The 26274-nt window shown below is 37.4% G+C and overlaps 1 protein-coding gene across 4 annotated transcripts in view; it reads right to left on the reverse strand.

The window, feature by feature from the left end:
• Window positions 1-26274, reverse strand: part of LINGO2 (leucine rich repeat and Ig domain containing 2) — a 475184-nt gene that overhangs the window by 145965 nt on the left and 302945 nt on the right. For 3 of the 4 annotated variants that reach the window (XM_054286363.1, XM_054286373.1, XM_054286371.1), the window contains 2 exons: window positions 20336-20378; window positions 10385-10542 (listed from right to left, as the gene is read on the reverse strand). In XM_054286363.1, the coding sequence (XP_054142338.1) occupies window positions 10385-10474 (90 nt within the window). In that variant the 5' untranslated portion in view covers window positions 10475-10542; window positions 20336-20378. Of the gene's footprint in view, window positions 1-10384; window positions 10543-20335; window positions 20379-26274 lie in introns of those variants that run through there. The other variant, XM_054286374.1, reaches the window with a different exon arrangement.

Raw genomic sequence — 26274 nt, forward strand, 5'->3', positions numbered from 1 at the left:
GAGAAAATCTATGCAGCAGCAAAAATTCACAACAGTGCTTTTCCAGTGGAATGAAGCATTTCAAGCATAACTCTTGAAACGACCTGAGGCAAACACAGAAAGATCAAAGAAAGCTAAAGGAAATTATGCTAATGCTCAGATGAAGCATAATAAGCAACCTCTAACTGCAACTTATATAATCCATCTGCTTTTCCTCTAAAGACAACAAATGTCTTTCACTGGTCTTACATTTTGAGAGGTTAAAACCAAAGTATTTCTTTATCAGTTGTCCCACTGTACAAATGAAAAAACCTATAGGATCATAAAATCACTTAGAATCATAGAATAGTTTCTTTTGGAAAGAACCCTAAAGGTCACACAATTTCAACTACTTGCCGTGGGCAGGAATCCAACACACTAGATCATATTGCTCAGGGCACCATCCTAGTATATTTCAAACACTTCCAGGGGTGGGGCATCTCCATCTTCTCTGAGCAACCTGTTCCAGTTCCTCAACACCCTCACAGCACTCTCAGCCTGTCTTTGCTGGAGAGGTGTTCCAGCACTTTGGTCATCTTTGTAGCCCTCTTCTGGGACAATTCTAACATGTCCATGTCCTTCCTGTGTTGAGACATCAGAGCTGGATGCAAGGTTCCAGAGGGGCAGAATCTCCTCCCTCCCCTGTTGGCCACGTTGCTTTGGCTACAGCCCAAGACACATTTGGCTCTCTGGACTGAGAGTGCACATGGCAGGGCCATGTCAAGCTTTTTATTTATCAGAACTCCCTAGCTGTCCTCCACAGGACTGATCTCAAGAAGTTCATCTCCCAGTGTGTGTCTGTGCTTGGGATTGCCCCAGTCCAACACCTTGGGCCAACACACTTGTTTAACTTCCTGAGGTTCTTGTGGACTCACTTCTTGAGCTTCTCCAGGCTGCCCTGGATGGTAGCTCTTCTTTCTCTTGTGCTCACTGCACCACCCGGCTTCATGTCCTCTGTAAACTTGCTGAGGATGCACTCAATCCCACTGTCCATGTCACTGATGACAATACTGAAGAGAACTGGACCCAGGACAGAGCTCTGAGGGACAACATTTGTCACTGGCCTCCACCTGGATACAGAGCCAAAACTCCCTGTCTGTGTCCATCCATCCAATTCCTTATCTGGAGAATACTGCACCACTCAAATGCATACCTCCCCTGTTTGGAGATGAAGGCCATGTCAAAGGCCTTACAGAAATCTAGATTACATCTTAAGGTTTAGATTGGAAAAGTCCTTTAAGACTGAGTTTACCCAGCACTGCCAAGTCTATGATCAAATCATGTCTCTAAACAGCACATCTATATGACTTCTAGATACTTCCTGGTATGGTGACAACCATTTCCCTGGACAGCCTGTTCCAATGTTTGACAACCCTTTTGGAGAAGATTTTTTATTTTTCGTAAATATCCAATCTAAACTTCCCCTGGCACAATTTGAAGCTCATTCGTATAGTCCAATCAATTGTTACTAGGGAGAAGAGACTGACACTGAACTATTCACAAATCATTCTTTTTTGAATAAGTTATGAGCTGGAACTGTTTATTCCTGCACAACATTCACATAGCTATAGACAATGTGCTTACTTCAGCTTAAGATATGACCACTTCTCAGCTGAGATGTAAAAATGTGGCATGTGAATATTCTTAAACTATTTCAGTTGGAAAGTATATTGATTAGCCTAAATTGCTTTCATCATATTTTACATAATTCTGATCAAAGTAAAGGTATTACTATTTAACTAAATGCAAAATGAATGGAGAGGGCAACTTTTTAGCATGGCTAAGATGTAAAAATAAAAAATTTCCTGTCCCTTTCTTATGATGGTTGTGTTGTCACATGCTGTAATATTTTAACAGAGGACCAAGATGCTATAATTTATATGCTAAATGGATGAGTCCTGAATAGTTAGAATTATTTTTCACTGATAATAATAAAAAGAGAGAAATAGCAAATCCTGTTGGTTATTGCACATATCCAAATGGATTAACAGCATGAGTATATAATATGAACAAAAAAAACCCAGACAGCAAAAACTTAAGTTTCTACTTTACAATGTCATTCTAATAAAATCCAGGACAAAAATCTCAAGACTTAGTAATAATGATATCTGAGAATCTCATTAAAAGATGGTATAGAAGCAGGAAATATATCAGGCTTGATATGAAAAAATATACTACTTAGATGTAGTAAAGGACATATATCAATATGCAAAAAAATGTTACAGACTTAACAAAAAACACTCAATCATCAAAAAAACCCCAAAAAACAACCTGTATGAATTCAGATTTGAGCACAGGGTGCTCCTAAATTTTTTTTACATGTATAACTAAGGAATGCTGACTTCATGGTTTCTCTTTTCTCCCAGTGGATATTTCTACAATGTATTTTCATTTAAGGAGGTAACAACTTCAGTAACCTGTATTACTAAGATTCCTGAAAGCTACTAAATGTATTATCCACAATTTCAAAAAGTGGAATTGTGCATAAAATTATACAAATGGTATAATTTTGATCCCACACATGTTTCTGTGAGATACTGAAACATTAGTGGTTAATGACTAAAAAAATTGTCAATGTGAAAATGCAATGGCTAATTTGCTGAGGCCAGGTTTGCACTCCCTGCCCTGAAAAGAAGGGGAGGAGGAGAGTTTTTCATGTGGTGGTGAATGCTCTGATCAGAGGGAGCAGTTGAACACCCACCACTGGATGACACAAGCTGGGTTTTGGTACAGATAAGGGAGAAGGCAAATAAGAAACAATCCCTGCTGAGGCACCACAGTGCTTTTGATCACACCAATGTCCTCCCTTACACAACTGGCTCAGGTGTAAAGCTCCCCAGGGAGGTAGTAGGATATTCTAATCTGCTGCAAGAGGACTACTAACAAGAATCTGAGTTACCTCTGCCTTCAGGGGCAGATCTATCAGTTTCAGAAATGGAATTTCTTATTCTCCAGTGCTCCTAACAAATTAAAACGTTGTCACCTGTGCTGTTTTCCTCATTCTTCCTAAAGCTTTAAATATTCAAGGACAATTGTGGTCTATGTTACATCAATAAAATTTTCATTCCATACAAGTGACAATGTTTTGATAGTTGTGGAACTGCAGGGGTAGCCTCTGTGAATAGAAACCAAGGCTGCCAGTGCAGAACAATGTCTGTTCCAGTAGACTGCAGACTGGTCCTTGCTAAGCCCATTGGCCATGATAATGGTAGTGCCTCTGTGATAACAGTTCTAAGAAACAGTAAAAGAAATCCTGCAGACAAATTGTAAAAAAGAGGAGTGAGAAAATGTGAAAGAGCCCTGCAGGCTGCAAGGTCAATGAATGACGGGGAGGAAGAGATGCTCCAGGTGCTAGACAAGAAATTCCTGGCAGCCCCTGGAAAAGACCACGGTGATGCAAGTTGTTTCCCTGCAGACCATGGAGGGCCACAATGGAGTACATATCTACATCCAGCCCATAAGAGACGCCATTCCATAGCAGGAGTGTGCCTGAGGGAGTCTGTGTAGAAAAGTCATGCTGGACCACATTCCTGTCAGGAGCTGTAGCCTGTGGAGTCCATACAGAAGCAGGTCTTCTGGCAGAAGTTGTGGCTGGTGGGGGATCATTTATGGACCAATCAATTTCTGAAAGATTCTTCTCTATGGGAAGAATTCATACTGGAGCAGTTCTGAAAGAACAGTGTTCTGTGATGAGGATATCCCATGCTTAAGCACATGAAAAATGCAAAGGAGTGACAGAGATAAACTGTTATGGCTTAATCTCCATTCCCCATCTGGCTGCACCACTCAGAGAGGAGGTAGAAGGATTGAGAGTGGAGGAGCAAAGCTGATCCTGGGGCAAAGCGGGGGAGGCAGGGGGAATGGAGAGACAGTGTAGGTTTGTCTAGTTTTTTGTCTTTGATCTTCACTATTCTACTCCATTTTAAATTTTCCATATATAAAATCAATCAAGTTGAATCTGTTTTGCCCATGATTGTAACTAGTAGGTGAACTCCTTGTATTTGAAACAATCCATGAATTTTTATATATTTTTTGCTGCTTTGTCCTCTTGAGGAGAGGGAGTCAGGAACTGCTTGGGTGGACATCAGTCGTCCAGACCAGATAACACACAGAATGCTGTAGATTGAGTCGGAAGAAACTTCCACCTTAGGAGAAACTGCAGAATTGCTTCTTCCCATTATATGAAGCAGCAGTGGAACTAACAGAATCAGAGGGCAGAATATATTCCCAAATACAGAGAGAAATCTAACATGTCCACCTCCTTGCTAGAGGAAAAACTACCAGAGGAAAGTAAGAGGAACACTAATGTTCTAATTTGACAGAATTTGTTACAATGAATCATAACTTTGCCTTTCAACTGCAAACACAATTATTACTGTGATAGTTGCAGCACAGAAAAGATTATAGAGGAAATTCAAAGTTCATGTCACTGCTTAATGAAATCTATCTTCTGTAAATATATACGCATATGTATAGTCTGTAGTCAGAATTTCTGACATTGCCACGCATACCTTTGAATGTGGTTTTGTCCATAAAGATGTTCCTAAAAATATATGAAATATGCATATATGCCATTTTACCACTTGCATCGACCATTTGCACATTTAGTTTCACTTATGCTTTAAGCTAGATCTACAGCAATAGAAGAGTATGTTATTCTCAAAAATACTTTTTTGATCTTAAACACACCTCATTACAGATACCAACAGTGTCAGATCCTAATCTCAAGTTTTTGGAAACATCACTTGAATATTACTCAAATGTCTGAAACATAAATTGTTGAAAAAAAAGTGTTGTTCAATGTACTTCATACATAATATCTTGTGCATTAAAGTCTTACAATATCTTACAGCCATGATCTTAACTTTCACAATTAAGACAGATGTTTAATAATGTTAATAACATATGTATTTCCATGAATTATTAGATTAAAAAAATTGCATTGCAATATTAAGAATGGAGATTTTAATTTTTATTTTTTATTTATATGGTTTCAGCATTTTTTCCAGGAAGTTATTTTCACTCGCAGAACTTTGGAACACTGAATCTGCTATGAAACATGCGAAATTTCAGTTGTCAAGCCACAGAGATTGCAAAGGACATTTTAAAGGTGATTTTATTGTATGACCATATACTAGAAGATTTCCATTCTACCTCCTGACTTTTTGTAGGAAGAAAGAACGGGGTATTATTCAACTGACTTGGACAACTCATTTCAAGATTCTAAAATGTATCATTTCCAATGTTCATTCAGAGAGTTCTTAAAATGCTTACTGTTTATTTGACAGACCATGAGATTTACATCCAGTTTAGGAGCTTTATATCTCAATATGCACGGGCTGCTAAGTGTGTTTGCTTTGACAATCTGTATTGAACCGTCCCCAACTATAATAGCATCATCAAGATGCATCACACTGAAGCAGCCATTTGTTCATTCCCATCTCATCACAGAATGATGGTCTTGTAGTCTCAGATGTGTGCAAATACATGTTTTATTCGCGGTGCCACAAAAGATCAGCCAATAAGAATAGAAAAGCAAACTCTCATAAGACTTGAACTATGAAATAATGGAATTGTAAAGAAAGAAATTCAAAGTGCCATTTGAATTTGATGAAATCCTCAGACAACCAAATTACAACCTGAACCAATGTAATGTAGAGAAATGTCAGTGAAAAATAATGGAACATTTTAAATGTGCCTATGGTGGAACGGAAATCTAACCCAACAGGACACTCTGAGAAAAAGAAAGAATAAGAAGAGATCTTTATATCAATTTTTATGTAACCACATTTTGCTTAGCAAAGGGTTGGGACCTAGAAGGAATGACTCAAATAACTTGATATTTCCTTTGATACAGTGGTCCATCTTTTTTTTCTTATTTTTTTTCTTTTTTCCAATTTATCTATTTCTGTGAAGCGATGAACATCCAAAGGGGTTTACAGACTTTAAAAATACTTGAAAAATGTTGAAACAATGTTAAGATTCAGGGTCTTGATTGCTAACCTGATCTAGATTGCATGTGTTCTGCTTTTCAGCTGCACCTTGACTTGTGTCAGGGAAGACTTTATTGTAGAAGTCAGTGCTATGTGGTTTTAACTTCTCTTGTCAGCAACAGGATAATTGTGTTGACACACTCAAGATGTCCCTAAGCCTTTTTCCACACTTCTCTTTGCCTCATCTTTTTGTAAGATCCTCTGTAATGAAAAAATTTTTGTAACTTTCCCTAGGAATGTATTTTTTTTTTTATTAGGGAGCATGGTGGTGTTTGGTACATTTGATTTCCTTTGTCGGCCTGCTGAAATTGCTAGACAATTGAAATTTATTGATTGATGGAGGGATAAAATGATGAATAGAAGGATAAAACCTGCAAGATAGAAGCTGAGTTAGAGAAATAAAATTCAGAAGTGACTTTGTTTTTAATTGCAACATAAATTTGAGAAACAGGGTTATGAGATTTCATTTCTACAAATACTTATGGGGGTGAGTTTGAAGAGGCAAAAGCTCTCTATATTGAGCCCTTCTGGGCTGATATGCCCATTGTGTAAAGTTGTATTTAAGTAATTAAGGGCAGGAAAGGCTCAATGGGGAGGACCAACTAGAGTGCTAAGCAGGGAAATGGACAGTTCCAATGTGCACCACTGACAACATAATCTGCTTTCATCATAAGCTATCAGATGTGGAAAAATCTGTTAAAAGACTGAGATGGGATAGAAGAGTAAAAAAGAAAAAAGAAGAAGAGTAAGAAGTCATCTTTGATTTTCCAGTGAGACAGTGTACCAATAAAAGGATCAGTATACTGTCAGTCACATTCCCACAGTGTTTACACAGGAAAAGCAAGACTTTCTCAGAGGTCTACTGACTAGATTTTCCCTGATTTAACTATGCAAACAGATTTTATCTATAATAATATTAAAAATTATGATGATTGTAGTAAAATTAATAACCTGACCTCAAATGGAAAGGGAAAAATATTTATAGAAACTTGTCTTCTTTCAGGAAGTATTTATCATTATAGCTTCAAAACCCAAAAATGTTGCTAACAATAAAAAGACAATTAAAATTAAAAATACAAAGGATTAAAGGTTTAATTTTATTTTGCTTTCTGGTTCTTAAGGGACACAATCTTTTAAAGACTGTTTTTTGCCTCTAAAAATCACAGAATACCTTAGATAGAAATGAACACTATATTTTCAAGCATTTACATGGCTTAGGAGCCTTTTATTCCAAGAAGGCAAAAGACTCTAAATTAGACTCAAGAAATCACAAATAACTAAAGAGAACTACTAAGAAAACACAATTTCAAAAGAAAAATTAAAAAATGGATGAAGAAAAATCAAAGAGAAGGAAAGGTGTAGTATCAGTTCCAAGTCTGTCAAGCTCAGAATACCTGCCATAAATCACTGGAGCAGTCAAAAACTTGATCAGCTCATTCCTGAACTCCCAGATATCCTCACTTCTCACTTCATTTTGTAAGTAGACTACTGTAAACAGCCGTAGATTAACTTGGAGCTATCAGTCTATTGCACATGGTATTAGTATTAGTCACTCAAAGCCTCCAGATATAAAACATTCAATTGCCCTCAGGTCTTTTCTGAAAGTACAGTACAGTTAGCTAGTTTACATACCATATTCAGCTTTTGTTGCGAATGGCAAATGTAAAACTTTCATGATATGAACTCACCAAATTTTGGATTACTTTCATTTTTGTTAATACTCATGGAAATATCCTGAGTTTGCCATGTGTATTTATATAATATTTAAATTTCTGTTGTGCAGAAACTTTAAAAGATAATTATTATTTGTTGAAAAGAGAGTAAAATGTGGAAAGGCATGAACTTGGGAGGGATCATTTTAAAACCATGTCATAAGAGGCTAAAACCAGCATTGAAATATCCTGACAGACTTCACATACCTTAGCAATATTGCCATTAAATCAAAGTAGAACCCAAACCAAATCAAAACAGAAAACAAGTTTTCCCAGCAAAAAGTCCCACTAAGAGTAAACCTGTAAAAAATAGTGCCTTATTTTTACTGTTTGAAGAATTGCTTTAAGCTTCCATGTACTGAAAAGAGTTTCTTACAAAAATATTTGAGTTTTTCATTACATGGCTAAGGTTACCATTGTTCTCCCTCCAGTCCCTAAAAGAGCACTGGGCCTTGATAGGATACCAATTGCCCTGTGCCATGGTGCTACCATGCAAAATTCGAGGGGAAAATAGGAAGACCTTGATTTGGAAGTTAATTTTCCCACTGCTTCTTGGAGGTCCTTTTCTAAGTTCATTGGCTAGTAAAGCAATTTAAGACTTTTGAGAAAGAATTTCTCCCACCAGCTGTTTGTAGAGCTCCTAATTTTTGGGCCATTTTTTCAGCCAGAAGTGCATCATAGAAAGCTGGAAACAGTTTATCCTTTGATGTAAATGGTGAAAAGTTTGAACCGTTATTGTGACAACAAACGTAATAACAGTTTAAGCGTACTTAGTTTTTACAGTACAGATCACCAAAGACTACTACAAATGAGGGACAGCACAGAGAAAAAGTAATATTTTCTGAAAGGCAAAATAAGAATTGCATGTGCGATTAGCTTCTTGTGTTCCGCATACTACATAGTCTGAAAGCCTTGACTTCTATCACTGTTGACTTCTATCTCATAGATAACTTTTAAATTAAATGTTACAGTTTCTTTTAAAAATGGATTAAAAAATTGAGTCTTAAGGAGATAAATATTAGTGAAGCATAAACAATCCTGATGCAACAGGATCCTGAATAACAATCCTGATCCAACTTCCCTCTCACATCACCAGAATAAAGCTACTATAAGAAATACAGACACATGAGAAGAGCATTTTAAAAGGCTGTAGATTTCTATAGGGAAATAAAGTGAAACTAGAAACACGCATATACATATATAATACTATATATATTGTTATTTTAAACATTTTTCTTCTCACTATATATCAGCATGAAAATTCCCCGGTTATGATGGGGATGATGAGTTGTAACATTGTGTTTATGAAACTTTTAGTCATATTTCAGTCACTTGCCAAGATTTTCCCTTTTAAATTTTTTTTAGTTTTTCAACGTTAAAAAACGCAATCTGTTAAAAATCTATTAGTTAAATTACTAGTTTTGATATCAGAGATTAGTTCAGTTGCAGCAATAAGTGGTCAATATGTATTTTTCTTGACAGTTACAAAAATGATTCTGTTGCAAATACTTTTTTCTGAAAACAGGTAGAATACAATGGTAGTGCAGCTGTGAAATAGATACAGATACAGCTGACCTGCCTCTATCTGAGTGTACTCCAAACCTAAAGTCTGGAGAAATGGATGTGAAGACAGTTTTCTGTACTTCTCTTTGGCTGTCTTTTACTCATGGGGTCCTGTCTGGAGGTTGTACCGTGCAGATCACAAGGTACAGTGTCACCTGAGCACTGCCCTCATGTTTCCTGAGCCAAACTGTCTATTTGTAGGGTACAATTCACATTGGCCTAAGCCTGGAATTTGTTCAGCAGTATCTATTGCTGCCCTAGACATACTTCAGGACAGTTTTGACTAGATCTGGTAAATAAATTATCAATTCTTTATTCTTTACCAAGGAGAAAATCACCGATAAGCTGGAAGAATCTTAGCTTAACACATTGTCTTGATTCTTAGATTTAGTTTGTACCAGAGTGCCATGATCCTGCATAGTTTTCAAGATTCTTACTTGAAAAGATAAAAGTTACAGCAACATACAGAAAAAAAGATACAAAACTGTTCTTGATCTTTCCCCTGCCTAGTGAAACATCCATCAAAATCAGATAAGACAGACTGACTTTTGGCAATGTTTTAGTGCATCCTTACCACATTGCCTTATCTTAGGTCAATTGATTTCTGCAGGTTATTCTAAGAAATGAGATGGATTGTTTAAACAGGAGTCTTAGAGATGAAAGACATTTCTCAGTATCTAATAATAAACCAAATATTATGGTAAAATAAACAGAAAATCAGCCCTAAAATTCATACATCTAACAATGTTTTGATAAAATAATGTACATAGATGCCACTAAACTCTGTTAACTGAATTATTTACTTTTTTTTTTATTGCTCTCACAGTGGCTCTATGCTATTGGGTGTAGAGATTCTTCTTTCTATCACAATGTAAGGAAATAACTCTGTCTCCTTTTGTAATTTCTTTTTTCTCTAAAGAAAACAGTTTCCTGTACAAAATAAAGAGCTGCTCAGAATAAAAATTGTGAAAGTCATTTGCATTTGTGATTGTGAAATAGATTTTTTTTTGGACAGAGGGAGCACTGAGATAGAACTTGCAATTGAAAAAACCTGAAAACTGACAATAAAAAAACCCAAAACTATTTCAATAGACTTACCTGTTTAATTCTCTTAAAAGTCCAACACTTCTTCTTCACCCCACAAATCTTTAAGCCACTGGGTGAAGTCAAAATACAGCACTTGATCATAATAATCCCAGCCTCTCATGGACAACAGCATCTCTTAGGACACCACACTCATAATGCCTGAAACAGACCTGGAAAATGCAGATATTCTTACATTTTTATAGAAATATACTCAACCATGTCCTAGTATAAGGAAATACGAGCACTTTATCAATGGCTACATTATAAAGGAGTATAAAACCATCAATATCTCTTGGTGAACAAGACAATGACTGAGAAGCTCATGTTCCAGAGAACAAACTTTAGCTGAGTATATGCAATGTTGTTGCACTTATTGATCCATTAAAACTCTCAGGAATAAGAAATAGTATTTATGTTTTTTTAAAAAAATCACAGATTTTCAGACATAGACTTGTAAGTCCTTTCTCATTTGAATTTCAAAAATAGTTTCTTCTTCTGAGCAAATCAGAATCTTATCTGAGAAAGGTCATGGAAATATTTCAGTACAACTAACTGTAGTTAGTTGTTCCATGAGAACTTTGCTGAGTACCATTTTATTGAATATCTTTAATGGAAAATTGTACCATCCATCTGGATGATGCAATGCAAACTGATTGCAATAGTAGGCTCTTCTCTTTACTAAGCAAAACGAATAATCAGGTGGTATATTGAAAGATGTTTGCAACATTAATCTAGATCTCTGCTTCTGTATAGTTGCAATATTTCTTGAAGAAATTTGCTACCATTTAGAAGTACCTGCCAGTAATTCACAAAATCACCTAATGACTTCTGCTTAAGGAACTAATGAGGAATGTCCCTGGAAAAGTGCTTTTCAAGTCACTGGAGTCAGTCAATTCTGGACACTTTTTGAGCACCACTTCCAAAGGGCACAGTAACAGGCAATTCCTAAGTGTCAGAAGTCAAGCAAGCAGGACAAAAGGCCAGCCTGCCTGTCAGGGATCTTCTTTTGAAGATAAGGCAAAAAAAGGAAGGTTTAAGTGAGAGCAACATTGGGTAGTGTGGGAGGAATACAGAAATGCTGCTTACCATTTTAGGGAAAAAATTCATTCAAAAATAGTTCATAGAGCTAGCTGATTTCTTTGCAAAGCCTCTCTTGATGATTTTTTGAATGGTCTTGGGAATCTGGAGAGGTCCCAGCTGACAAGAAGCTGAGGAACGTTCTTCTAATCTCTAAAAAGGGCCAGAAGAATGAGACTGGAAAATACAGGGTTGTCAATCTCACTTCACTCCCTGGTAAGGTTTTAGAGAAGACTATTCTGGGAGAAACTGGAAAACTAAATGGAACCTGAATGACAGCACAGTTGCCAGCATGGCATCTTGAAGGGAAAGTCCTGCTTGTCAAACCTTTTTTCTTTTTATGACAAGGCAACCCACTTAGCTGATCAAGGGAAGCCAGTTGATGTAATCATTTTGCATTTCAGTAAGTAAAGCTTTTGATACTGTGCCTCACAGAAATTTTCTGGACAAAATAGCCAGCACACAGCTGGATTAAAACATCCTGAGATAGGTGAGCAATCACAAGTCTATGTGTCTTGCTTACAGGTCAGGCACAAAGGATTACAATGAATGGGGTGACATCAGATTGAGGAACTGTCATTGGTTGCCTTCCACAGGCCTCCATCCTCAGTCCTGTGCTCAACATCTACATTAGCTGTGTGGACACAGGACTAGAAGGGATTCTAAGTAAGTTTGCAGTTGATACAAAATTGGGAGAGTGTGCTGAATCTCCCCTAAGTCAGGGAGACCCTGCAGAGAGACTTGGACAAATAGGACTGCTGGGCAATCATCCCAAATATGAAGTTCAACAAGGGCAAGTGCCAGGTTCTGCACATGGGACTGGGCAATCATGGGTTTATGTACACAACGGGGAGTGAGATACTGGAAAGCAGTGCCATGGCAAGGGACCTGGGAGTCCTGGTTGGTGGCAAGTTGAACATGTGTCAGCAGTGCCCTGGCAGCCAGGACGATCACTGTGTCACTGGGGACATCAGAAACAGCATCATCAGTGGGGCTCTGCTCTGCACTGGGGCGGTGTCACCTTGAGTCCTGGGGGCACCTTTGGGTGCCACAGTGTAAGAAAGGGGTAAAGCCATTACAGAGTGTCCAAAGGAGGTCAAAAAAGATGGTGAAGGGCCTTGAGGTGAAGACATATGAGGAGAGGCTGAAGTCACTTGGCCTGTTCAGTCTGGAGGTGACTGAAGAGAGAGCTCATTGCAGTTGCAACTTTCTCATGAGGGGAAGAGGAGCAGCAGACACTGATCTCTTCTCTGTGGTGAGCAGTGACTGGACACAAGAGAATGACCTGAAGTTGTGTCAGGAGAGGTTTAGGTTGGATATCAGGAAGACGTTTTCACTCGAGGGTATTTGGGCACTGGAGCAGGGACCTCAGAGAAGTTGATCAGACAGAGTTCAAAAGCTTTTGGACAATTCTCTCAGGAACAAGGTGTGACTCTGGTGTATGCCCTGTGCAGGGCCAGGAGTTGGACTTTGACAATCCTTGTGGGTCCCTTCCACCTTGGCATATTCTGTTATTTTTGGATTTATGTTGGAAGAGAACTCTAAGATCATAGAGTCCAACCTGTGATTGATCTAGACCATACAACCAATGCCAGGTCCAGTCATTTCTAGAAACACCTGCAGGAGTGATGTCTCCACCACCACCTCAGGCAGTCAGTTCAAATGCTTACATGACATCAAACCTTCCATGACATCAAACCTCAAACTTACTGGGAGCTATTCAAGGCTACATTCTCTTGTTTTGTCACTGGTTTTCTGGGATAAGAAACCTGTCACTGGTTTTCTGGCAAAGCCCTGTCTTTCCACTCTCTCCTTTCATATACTTGTAGACAATTATAAGGTCTCTCCTGAGCTTTCATTTCTTTGGGGTAAACAACCCCTACTCTCTCAGACGCTTCTCATATGACTTAGAATTCAAGTGGACCTTTCCGCTACATTCTAGCTAGTTTTATTTCAGAGCTTAAACTACAGTGCACCTACCTCTTTCACTAAAAGGATGAATAATTTAGATAAGTTTACTTAAAAAGCTGGTTTACCATCTGTTCTCTGTCACTGAAATGTTTGGACCAATGAACAGATATCATGGAAAATACCAAATGGCACTCAGATAAGGTAAGTTCATCCAGGTGATACACTGATTTATGCTTTCCTTAAGAGCCCCAAATTGTTATTTCAGTCCTTGTTGAAATTTAAAGAGCACTGCTCCTAAACATCTCAAAAGTTCTGTATGTTCCCCTTCCACGAATGTTGCATATAGTTTTTAATAGAGAGAAGGCAAACACGTGTACAGAAGTGTTAATTCCATGCATATGTACATATGATAAAAAGAAAACATTCTATCTGCATTGAGAAACATCTGAAAGAAAATTACAGTAAAATTAGTTTTGCAAATATTTCTAAAGTTAAAATATAGTGTGGCTTCTAAGCAAATTAAAGCCTTCAGCCTTCATTTAACCTGCAGCAACTGAAGTAAAATGAATGAATCAAAAGAGAAACTGTTGTTCAGCCTTCATCAGTCTTTGCCCAATTTGGAAGTGACAGTTCAGTGCATCTGAAGCATAATGCATTTCCATGAAAAACAAAGTTCCAAGCCAAAAAAATTTATCATCCATGACTTCAAATGGAAGAGCAATTATATCCATGGTTTTCGGATGGTACTGGGCTAAATGACCAGAAATTACAGTACTGTTTTCATCATACGCTAGGCAAGATGAATGCAGGCAAAGATAAAGATTAGTGGAACATACTTTAAAAATCAACTGAATATGTTGCATTGAGGTGCTCGTGGGTTTTTTTTTCCATCTAATCCAGTGCATATAGATCAGTCCCTGATTGATGCCTGGGTCTCCATTGTCCAACACAGAACAGAATTTTACTGAAATTGAGGAATGAACACACTAATATTCACACTATCATAATAAATCTACTGTGGAACTCAAAATACATGGGAAAGGATTCTTTATCTTTGCTTGTAATTTCCATCATGACACCTCCTGGGGAGAAGCAAGAAATTTTTCTCCAGAAGCATAATATCACAGACACCTAAAGGAGTGTAAACAAAAAGTAAAGATTTTATGTGCATCTTCCATCTTGCATTTCGCAGAAATGCACTGGAAAATTTTATTCATAAAATCTTCAGAATATGTTGGATTGTGTATATTGAAAGTTAAATACTCCAAATATTTTTTAAAACTGTGTGATATTTCTGCATCTTACAGGAAAGAAATTAACTAAGATTTCAGATTTGGATACATCCAAAATATATGATCAATTTTGATATTTAATGTAAGTGACAAAGGCAGAAGGTAATAAGAGGGATAAAGTTTCTCCAGAAACTAGAATTTGATAATAGCATACACAGGGGACATTCTTGAGTCAGAAAAAGAGAAACTGGGCTGAAATGGTCAAAATGAGAAGTGATGCCTGACCTTAACCATTTACTTCTCTAAAGTGATAGCATGGAAGATAAAAATTTTCAGTTCCCTTGAAATTGCAAGATAAAGCTTAAAACTAACAATCAATTAGCTAAAAGAATGTGAAAGTAGACACACAGGATGGTAAATGTAGCTGGAATCAGTGGATAAACACACAATGAGGAACCTAAGTGATTTTTGTGGCAAACTTCTGTAAAAAAAAAGAACAGTGCATGCCCTAAGAATAGTGTAAGGCAGGGCCACTTCCAGTTTTGGGGGCTGTCAGTGAATAGAACCACCAGAAACTCCTTTACATGACCCTCTAAGACCACAAAAGGAGTTCCAGTAAAAGGGATAAGGTATACAAGTTAGTGCTAGGAAAAGTTATATTTATCTATTAGCTAGGAAGTATGTTGCAATGAATGTGTATGATCCTGATGGAATAAATAACCTCTTGTAAACTTTCCTGCACACATTTGAGTAGAGGAAAATCCTCCAAATGTGTCCAGCATTGTAATAAAGAACACCTGCTTTCTAATACCTCATATTGTGCTAGAAAGTTTATTCTCCAGCCAATTTTGGTGTCAAAAGAAAAAGAAAACTGCTTAAAATTAGAACAATCTGGAGCAGAAAAAGTAGATAGGAATGGTGTTTAACCCAGTGAGAGTAGGTATTTATCTCTAAATACCAACAGATGGAGCAGCAGGCAAAATTTCCTCTAGTATGCTAACCCAAACCCACACACCTGTGCTAACAAATGGGGATCCTGTTAGTTCAGGACACCATAAAGGAAGATTCCTTCTTCAGAAAGGCCCAAGGCCATCCTTCACTGGATTGGAGAGTGAAATGAGGAAGAGAAAGACAAAGACTATGGACTACATGCAAGACAAGCGTTGGCTGAGAGGTATGAAGAGATTTCAAGGATAAAACTCAAATATGTGGCCATAGGTGGCTTTGCAAGATCTCCTATAAATAATTAAGCTCTGAATACAGAGCATTAAAAAAAAAAAAAGTCAAGGAAAAGGTATGTTTGATCCTCTGTTTTGCTGGTTTTGGCTGGGATGGGATTAGTTTTCTCCCTATTAATTGTATGGGGTTCTGCTTGCATTTGTTCTAGAAACCATACTGATAACAAAGGCATATTTTGCTACTGCTGAGCAGTGCTATGACAGACACAAGGCCTTTGTTTCTCCTCACCTATGCCGCCAGTGAGGAGGTTGAGGGGTGCACAGAAAGCTGGGAGGCGACACAGCTGAGACAGCTGACCCCAAAAGACCCAAGGGATATCCCATACCACATGGCATCAGGCTCAGCATATAAAGCTGGAGGGAAAAGAGGAAAGGGAGGAGAGATTTGGAGAAATGGCGTTTGTCTGCCCAATTCTACATTAAGCATAGTGGAGCCCTGCTTTCCTGAAGATGGCTGAAGAGCTGCCTGTGGATGGGAAGTAGTGAATGATTTCCTTGTTTTCCTTTGCTTTGCCTATTGAACTGTCATTATGTTAATCCACAAAAGTTTACTCACTTTCACCCTTCAGGAGGGAGTGAAGGAGTGGGTATATAAGGAGGGGCTTAGTTGCCAGCCAGGCTTAAACTAAGACACCTGATAAATTATGTTTCATAGGTCAGATCCACCATAAAAATCAACAGAGCAAGAAGATACCAACATAAATAAATGAGGAGCTGAGGTCTGAAGAGAAATCCGAGGAAGAAATATTAAGCAATAAAGAGAAACAATGTCATGAGAATTTAGGAGGATTTATATGAATTAATTAAGAATCAACACAAAGTAGGGAAGCAGGGAAACAAAAGAGCAAACTACCTGTGATTTCCCTGGTGTGTATAGTGTCTGATATTTCCAGAAAAAACAACTCACCTAGCATAAGACTCAAATTTTGTGTTCGTATCCCAGGCGCAAGTTTATACCTTGACTACTCAATGAGTTTTAATTTTTCAGAAAAGGAAAGGCTGAACAATGATAACATCTATTGCTTGCCAGCAATTTTTGACTCAGAATCCATGGCAAAGCTTTAGATCAGGAGAGCTCATAAATGAAATTTAGATCACTGTGGACAGCAAAAGCAAAAAAAAATTATTTAGGAATTTGATTTCTTTTAATCTTCTGAAGAGTTCTTTCAGCAGGCCCACTTGTGTTTACTGTCACTTTTTTCCTTACTTTTTAGGGGAAAAGATGATTGACTTTCAAGGAACACCTCTACAAAGCTCAGGGGTGTTCCACCACCACATACAGAAGTTTAGAAGAATTTGCCTTCAGTAATTTGAAGATAATACAAACCAGGAAGGAGTTGTTGATACATCAGATGGATCTACTGCATGTTAGAGAGCATTAACAGGCTGGAGTAATGCATGAACAGGAACTTCATGCAGTTCAATCAATGAAAATGCAAACCCCTATGTCTGGGGAGGAAGGACACTCCCAGCATAAGTTCATGGTGGGGGGTGACTGGCTGGAAACCAGATCTGCAGAGAAGAATCTGGAGTTCCTGGGAGACAAGCTGACCATGCTGCAGCATGTTGCCTTTGCAGCAAAGAGGGTCTGCATTAGCAGAAGTGTTGCTTGCAGATCGAGGCATTTGATTCTTCCCCTCTGCTTTGCACCTGGTGAGACAGACTGAGGGGACTGTGCACATCTGTGCCCTCTCTGAAACAAATTATATGAACGCACTAGAGCAACTTCAGCACCGGGTCACAGAGAGAGTGGATCAAAGCTTGTCTTACATGAGTAGCGGCTGACAGTGGCTGGGACTCTCCAGCATGGAGAAAAAGGACTTGGGGGAATCTTATCAATGTGTATAAATATATATCTGGAGCAACTGAAGAAGATGAAGTTAAACTCTGCACTAATGCCAAGTGGTGAGACAAGAGACAAACACAAACTGAAATAAATGAAGTTATGTCTAAACATTAAGAGAAGAACTTCTGCTGCAATGCTGTTTGAACACTGGAGTAGGTTCCCCAGGAGATTGTGAGGTTGTCATCCTTGGAGATACTCAAAATCTGACTGTACATTGTCCTAAGTTATCTACTCTAGATGACTCTGCTTTGAGCAGAGGCTCTGAACTAGGCTATCTCCAGACATGCTTAGCATCCTCATCCATTCTGTGATTCCATGAAGTCTTATAAAATGAAAGAATGAAAAAAAATCATCACAACTTCTGTTTACTTCACAGTGCTTTGAGATGCATCAGTGTAAACTCTGTTATAATAACATAATCTTTTACAACAGCAAAAAAAGAGAAAGTTTATTTTGTCTTTACTTTTCTAAGACAGTGGGTTTCATGGAAGAATATTAGCTGTGACTTTTGAAGTCATGGATATCCAACAAAACTAGAATTTAAATAAAGAATCTGCACAAGAAGGACATGCCACTATATCTAACTCTTCAGAACCCCATTTAAATAGACAGGTTTAATATTTAACATCAATTTCATCCTCTACTTGTTCATTTTTACCGTAACTGCATTCCAATTTTTGAAAGTGAACTGAGGTAATACTGGAGAGACAGTAAGGATAAAGTCTGGAGAATACTTTTAAAAACACCTTCCCACAGAACAGAAACCTAATAGTGTGCTACTTAGTAGGGGCTAACAAAATCAAACAAGCAAGGCATGCAAAATAAGCCTACACATTCTGTAGGTACAATACACCATCATGGAAACAATATAAATGGCTATGTTTTGCATTTCCTTTGTTCAGGGATGTTTTATTGAAGCAGAATCCAATTTCTGCATATGAGAAACTTCATGATATTACTGGTGACAGCACTCTGCTATTTCTTTACACCTTGGGAGCTTAGATTCTGTGATGGCCTGAAATTCCACTCAGGTTTGAGAATTGCACTGCTAATTGCACTATTAGCATTTTGCTGGTCTTGCTTAGCAATTTCATGACTGTGCCTAGGTCTCAAAGAAGAAAGAAATGGGAGATGTGGATAACTGCTCTTTGGTTTGTTCTGTATAAACTCCAGGGAGATATTAATCTCTCACTCTATTTTTTTATCATAATTTTTTAATAGTGCTAATGGAAAAAGAGGGCACTATAGCAGGAGTTTCATGTTGCATCTGACAGTATAAATGTTATGGACCATTAATTGACCCAAGGGTTTAACGCTTAAATAAAGAGTTTGGACAGTTAAATCAGACAAAGGGTGGATAAAAAGAGCTAGCTGAGAGAAAAGCACATGGATGCAATATAATATCAGTTCTGACGACTTGCTTTAAATGCTCGTTCTGAATTTTGAGACCTGTCAGTGGGTTAGACAGAGGCAGCACAGCAACAAAACAAGAAAGGTGAAAGGTGATTGGTACAAAGAATGGGAACTTTCAGAATAGAAAGTACTGTGATGGTGCTATCACAATCTCATACAGATTTGGAGGTCTTTTTGGAGCTATAGTGTACAGTGAAACAAAAGTCAATGTAAAAAATACGTCAACCGTAATTCAGCAACATCCTGGATCCCAGAAAAAGGACCAGTTTGTTTTCAAAGGCATTCAAAGGATATTAAAAATTTTCACTGTTCTATAACACTAGTGTAATCAGCCTGGAGCAGGAAAAAAGGTGGAGAGAAGGAGGGAGGAAGAAAGGAAGTGGCGGAAGGAAGTCGCGGAAGGAAGGAAGGGCTCTAAATCACTGTTGTGTTTAAACTCCAGTTGGCAACTAAATACTCCCTTCCCTTCCCTTCCCTTCCCTTCCCTTCCCTTCCCTTCCCTTCCCTTCCCTTCCCTTCCCGGAACTTCCCTTCCCTTCCCGGAACTTCCCTTCCCTTCCCGGAACTTCCCTTCCCGGAACTTCCCTTCCCTTCCCGGAACTTCTCTTCCCTTCCCTTCCCTTCCCGGAACTTCCCTTCCCGGAACTTCCCTTCCCTTCCCGGAACTTCCCGGAACTTCCTTTCCTGGAACTTCCCTTCCTGGAACTTCCCAGAACTTTCCTTCCTTGAACTTCCCTTCCTTCAACTCTTTTCCTTTTCCCCCTCTAGTCCTATCCGTGCTGCACCAAGCACCCTATTTTATAAAAAAATGGAAAGATGAGGTTCTCAAATAATGAGTTACAGGAACATGACCTTTGATACACAGTCAATCAAAATGAAGGCTCAGTAAAGAAAAGTTCAATATAATAATGCAGAGATTGTATTTTTCTTTCTTTTTCAGACTTCATAATTTACAAGTGTAAACCACAAAACAGAATAAAACTTATCAGTCTATAAATTTTTAAAGCTATTTCATCTGTTTAAGAATGATGACGTATATGACCTGCGATCCAGGTCATTTTTGCCAGGCAAAAGAAGAAAAAATACATACATCCCACCTGTTCCATTAGAGAAAAAAATTCTTAGCATTTGCAAATGTAAGACAAAACCAGTTTAATTTTTAACTGTCTTGCAACATATACACAAACAGCAATAGAAGGCATATGCATATTGAGTTGTTTTACTATGAAAATCATAAACAACATACCTTAAAACTTAGAGGGTCCAAGTCCTGGAGACAATCACAGCACCTTTGAAAAGAAAATTCCTTCATTAACACTATTGAAACTAATTTAGTTTAGGATGAAAGTCATTGTTCTCTGAAGGCTTTTGTTCATCACAGTTTTCAAACTCCTTTATTACCTAGCAGCATGCTCCTGTTTTATTTCCAGTTACCTTCAAGAAATGAGTGCAATTTCTTCAGTCCCTCAGTTCCTTTTTTGAGTTTTCCAAGAAGAAGTTTCACTGTGCTATCCCGTCCTCCTCACTCCAGCCTCCCTTCCTGGATTTACATTCATTCTATATTATGAAGCCTAGCAAGAAACTTTTCTAAAGCAACCATTTTATGAAGTGGGTATCTACTATATTTTGTAGTCCCTCTGCAGCACCATTTACTGCAGCAGCAGTTAACCAACAAACTGTTGAAGAATAAATACTAATCTCACAGGTGACAGAAAGAAAATACCTAGCACCAACTTCTTACTCAGCTTTTTTGTAATGAAGGAGAATGTAATGACTGGACCTTTGGTTTACCAGTGTCAACACATTGGACAAAGCATTATAGGCACAGTGCTGGGAACAGTTTATTTTGCCAAGGAACATCTTGATAAGCCTTTTCTCATCCTAACTTTTGTTTTGTACATGTTAGGTGAATGTCACCACACACTCTCATACTCTGTTGTATAATTGGAACATATCCTTTGCTCCTCTGTCTGTGGAGTGATTTCAGAAAATAAAAAAAAAATAATAATTATTTTATTTAAGTATCTTACCCCTTGAGTTCAAGATATCAAAGCCCCATTGACGAACAGACGATGCCAGCATATTTTTTTCTGAGAGAAGATACTTCTGTGGTAGTATGTCATTGTCATCCCTTGTTCTACCATAGATATATATTTATAAATGTATACTTATACTACTGTAGATCTATACAGACTTGCCTATGTATGAGTATAGCATTGGAACATATTTTTTTAAATACTGCCTGAAAATATTAGTTTATCCCGCATCCCTTTGAAAATGTCTTAATTCATAAAATATCAAACTTGCCACATCCAATTTTCTGTAAGCGTGAATTTACCTTCCACCATTGAAATATGATAAAGCTACAGTCCAAGTTAGTTACTGTTACTCTATTACAGAGCTTGCCTTATTATGATATAGATAGTAGAAACATCCTATTCACCCAAATTTCACAGGTTGATATGTTTTATAGCAAAATACACAGTTGTATGGGGATGATCCAAGACATTTTGTTTGTGGCACTAAGTGGCCTCTGTAAAAGCAATCCCAGTGGTGTAAGAATCAGAGTAACCTTGTCTCTAAAGCAGTTGTTTTATTGGCTAGCATAAGTAAAAGTATAGTTCCTCACCTTTAACAACATGTCTTGTGTCTTATTAGAGATAAGTTCTGATTTTTTGACGTACCCAAATTATAGTTTTCTCATTAATTATATATTTTTGTGTACAGATAAACATGCCAGCAATTCAGCAATTTATTTAACTTTAAAGACACTCAAACTCCTGACAAACATTTTCAATTGCATTAACCTGCATACAAAAAAAAGTAAATTTACTTTTTTTATTCTAAAAGTAAATATTTATCTTTAGATAAGTATTGTTGCAGAAGAATAAAATTAAAAAAATACAAAATGAAACAACAACCACCCAAAATTAAAATTTGCTTATTTGAATCAAGTATCTCAAAAATGAACCTTAAACAAATGCATTAAATTCAAGGAAACAGGTCTTCCTTCTAACTCGAATGATTCAGATAAACACACTGATGTTTAAAACAGTATGAAAAAATTCCCTCCAGCTATGAAAAAAAGCACTTGAAGAATGTAATTTTTTAGCTGTAAATTTTAACTTAATAGAATACATGTCTCTATCACACTGTAAGCATAAGAATTATCAGGTTTATTTCATCAAAGCTTTCTTTCTGCTGTACATATGATGGGATTCTGATTTTAAGTGAGTATTCCCAAACAGATCTTTTGCTAATGTTCTTTTCAAAAATCCCACAACTCTTATTTCATGATACTATCTACAAAATGCTTTTCAATTATTCAGATTGAAATGGTGGTTCAGACTTCAGCTGATGTAACAGCTGATGTTAAAAATTATTGTCAACTTGGTTTGTACTTTGCCAAATTCAATACAGAAAAAGATTTCCAGTGACCTCACAGGCCCTGATCCTCCAATTACTGTATTTTTAAGAATGATATATTTCTTGGATTCTTGACAAAATGACATTGAAGCCAAGACTATCAGCTCCATTAATCACTGATGAGAAAGTAGCTGACATTCTTCAGTGATGACTACACTACATTTCACTAAGGAACAGTACTTTTTGAAAAGTACATATATTCTGAAACATTTATTTGATTAAAAAAAAAACCCCACAATTTTCATATGCTTAGAACAATCTCACAAGAGACTAACATACTTCATGTACCTAGTCAATTTATTTCATCTCAAGAACTAATTAATTCACTCTCTGGCACAGTTTGTTCAAATGCAAAAATAGGAATCCTGATTTGTAAAACAAAAAGACATACATATATCAACACATCAGGTGGTGGGATTAGTTTACTCCAAGGAGCAATGGGCTATGGGCTGGATTTTCTTTTGACTGCTAGTTATGATCTAGTCCGCTAGCTATGATCTTATGAGCTCTTAGAAACAAAATTATGCCAGTGATGGAATTGAGACATTGAGCTTTGCATCAATGACAGAACAAGATGCACTGTGATGAATCATAAAGTATCAAAAATGTGATGGTTCAGTTGGTGAAGGATTTACAGCCTATGGTGTTAGGTAGAAATTTTTCTCAAGGGTTGTCATGTTATAGTTCTAGTGCTCCCACATTTCAAAGAAGCCGTCATTCTCTGCTGAAAGAGCAACCTTTTGCGGCAGTTGCCGTTTTGCTGATCCTCTGAAAATCTGGAAAGAGTGGTCAAGTTAGGGGGCTTGTGTGCATACACAGTAGAGTGAAGGGGAAAATCAAACTGTAGCTGCTAAAACTTGGTAATTTGTGATCAAAAAAATGATGTGGCATGGAGGACAAGAATGCAGAAGAGGTTGAACGGTTTGGACAGAATAGGAGTAACAGGACAGAAGGACTCTCTATAAGGGAGTGAAGTTTCCCTTGGGAATGAGGTACATTGCAGAGTTGTGTTGCAGCAATCCATCACTCATGGACATAAGTGCTCAAAGGCCGAAGGCCACCTTGGGGCAGCAGAACTGTGATGGAGAATGGATCCAATATTGGGTTAACGATCATGGGATTGGTACCACTGAATGAGTACATAAGGAATCAACTCCTGATCCACCTCTGCATGCACCAGGAAGGGCAGCTTATGGTGATAAGACTGCCCAGTGCACTGTACATTAAATCTTCTGTATTTAAGCACAAGCTGGTGTTTAATTCAGCTCAAGGCATGTAGTAAAATTTTCCCAACCAGAGACTTGTGAATTAGTGGTTGAAAATATACAGATTATTCCTGCACAATTGACTGGACCATAAACATGATATTTCCACACAAAGGATGCGTTTATCTCACCCACAGTTATAATATAAAACTAATTTTAATGTGATGATGAAGGTCTTGGAAGTTTCAGGCACACTACAGATCTCTACTGGGGTGTTCTGTGAATATTTATTGAACATGTTTATTTTGGATTAAATTTTCTCATATAAAATCAAAATATATTGTGTACTCAAGTAAGTACTTTTTATGCATCCTATTGTATGTACCAGAAGGACAATATTAATTTCTCTTAATATAATCTATAGACCTTGCTATCTACACTGAAAATAAGGGAGAATCATCCGACCTGCAATAGTCAGCTGAATGTGCTATAAAAATAAATTTCCTTATCTAAAAACAATTAGGAATGTAATATTGAAGGCACAGTTCTCACAATGACTGAGGTAATTACTAAGCTGGTTCTGTATCTGATAGACAAAGACTTTGAAAGGAAATTAAATCACTGATTTCTTGTCCTAGAGTTAGATGCCAAATGAGATAATATAATTACAGATGAATGAATTTTATCTTAATTTTATAACTAAAAGAATGTCTAGCATGCACATTGCAAAAGCAAGGAAAATCAGAAAATTTTGTGTTTACTTAAAGGAATAACAGTGGGTATTCACTTTGAGCATACAAAGAGTGGTGCAGTCTTGCAGCTACAGGCATTGAAAATTATTCAGCCCCAACGAAATCATCTACACCCACAGGAAGATTTCTCACTAAGTTAAGCATGCATCACCAGGACTCTCTAACAGGAATTAACATCACAACGACAGAAGGAATGCACTGATGGCAGAATGTGCTTAGGAAGGCACATAACCAGCAGATTTCCATGCTGGTCACATCACGCCCCTTTTTATTCTGAGCTGCCTTAAAAAGCATTGGCTTCTTTACCCATATAAAAGCCTCCATCATTTCTTCATTCTTAGTGGCATAGTCACATGCTTCACTGACAGCTGCTTCTCATATTTTAAAAGACCTTTCAAGTGACAATCTGATTTGTCACAGGAACACGTACATTTCCTGACATGAGGATGAGAACAATGTAACTAACCTGTTGCTACTAAATGGAATAAAAAATTGCTATGTTGCTCTACCTCCTCTACAACTAAAAAATTCCATCTTTCACTAAGAAAATTGAGTCTGCATAGTTCTTGATTCGCTATAGATTGATTTCTGCTGACTTAATCATAGCATTATTACTTAAAAGCCAAAACATACCTTAGTGCTGGCAACTTTGTATTTAAATCAAGATTATGGAAAATAAGAGTAATGAACGTCCTGGAACTGAAAAAGCATCCAAATAGTAGCAGAAAATGAAGCAAGGTCAAGTCCGTCCAAGCAACAGTAGAACTTTTGAAATTCATGGCTTTATCAGAACATGATACGCCACTGTGAACAATTACAGTTCTATGGAAATTTTTTGAGAGGACAGTGATGGAAATTTTTCTTAATTTCTGCTAAAATTTGTTTGGGTTGTAGCCACAAAACAATACCTGAGGACCAAAGGAAGAGCAGACCAATTTATCTTGTGCTGTCTATATTGTGCTTTGGATTATCACGACTTTAATAAAATGCCAGTGCAGGCACAGCAGTGCATTTCAGCCACTAGACAGCAATACATTCAGGAAGGATAAAGGCCTTTAGTGCATGCAGGTGTCCCTTACAGGCAATTAGCTTTAGCTCTTCATGGAAAGACACAGGATTGTGCAGCAAAGTGTGAGAGGTAAGGTTTGTGCTTGTGTGAAGGAGCTGCACTAGGTAGAAGATGCTCACAGTGCCACAGCCAAGATCACATTGCTACAGTCAGGCTTGCACAATGCTCTCTATTTCTTCCAACATCTCTTCTTTTCTTATATTTTCTCTTTTAAATTCTTATATTTTCTCTTTTAAATAAAGTAAAATCCAAACCAGTTTCTAAAACCTTTTCTTCATATGATATTGTAGACAACACAAGGCCGTAATAAATGTTATCCACTATAAAGCTTTTTCATAACACTTTTCAGCTAACCTATTTTTGGGAATATTTTTACCAGAATATTTTAACTGTAATTGAAAACACATAATTGAACCAGGAATTTGGAGGAGGGCAACAAATAAACTTCCATAAGCTGTAGTATCCTGCACATCCTAAAATGGAACAAGTGAAAACCAAAAACTAGAAAATAAGTGTGCCAAAAATGCAGTTAAAAAAAAGGATTTTTAAGTGGTAAGTTGTTACAATTCCCTACTGACCTTTAATTTACACATTCTGCTAACACTTCATAATAGGCCAGTTTAAAACGATTCAAAAGGAATCCACTGTACCTTTCTGGCCTCCTTTAACATCATCCCAGAATTCAAGTAGTCTATTTGTACGTGCTGGCTGCTGTGATGGAAAGTAAAATCTG

Source organism: Melozone crissalis, unplaced genomic scaffold (genome assembly GCF_028551555.1).
Source record: "Melozone crissalis strain CALT ecotype California unplaced genomic scaffold, PUWL_Pcris_2 ptg000005l_1, whole genome shotgun sequence".
In the NCBI taxonomy this organism is placed as follows: Eukaryota; Metazoa; Chordata; class Aves; order Passeriformes; family Passerellidae; genus Melozone; species Melozone crissalis.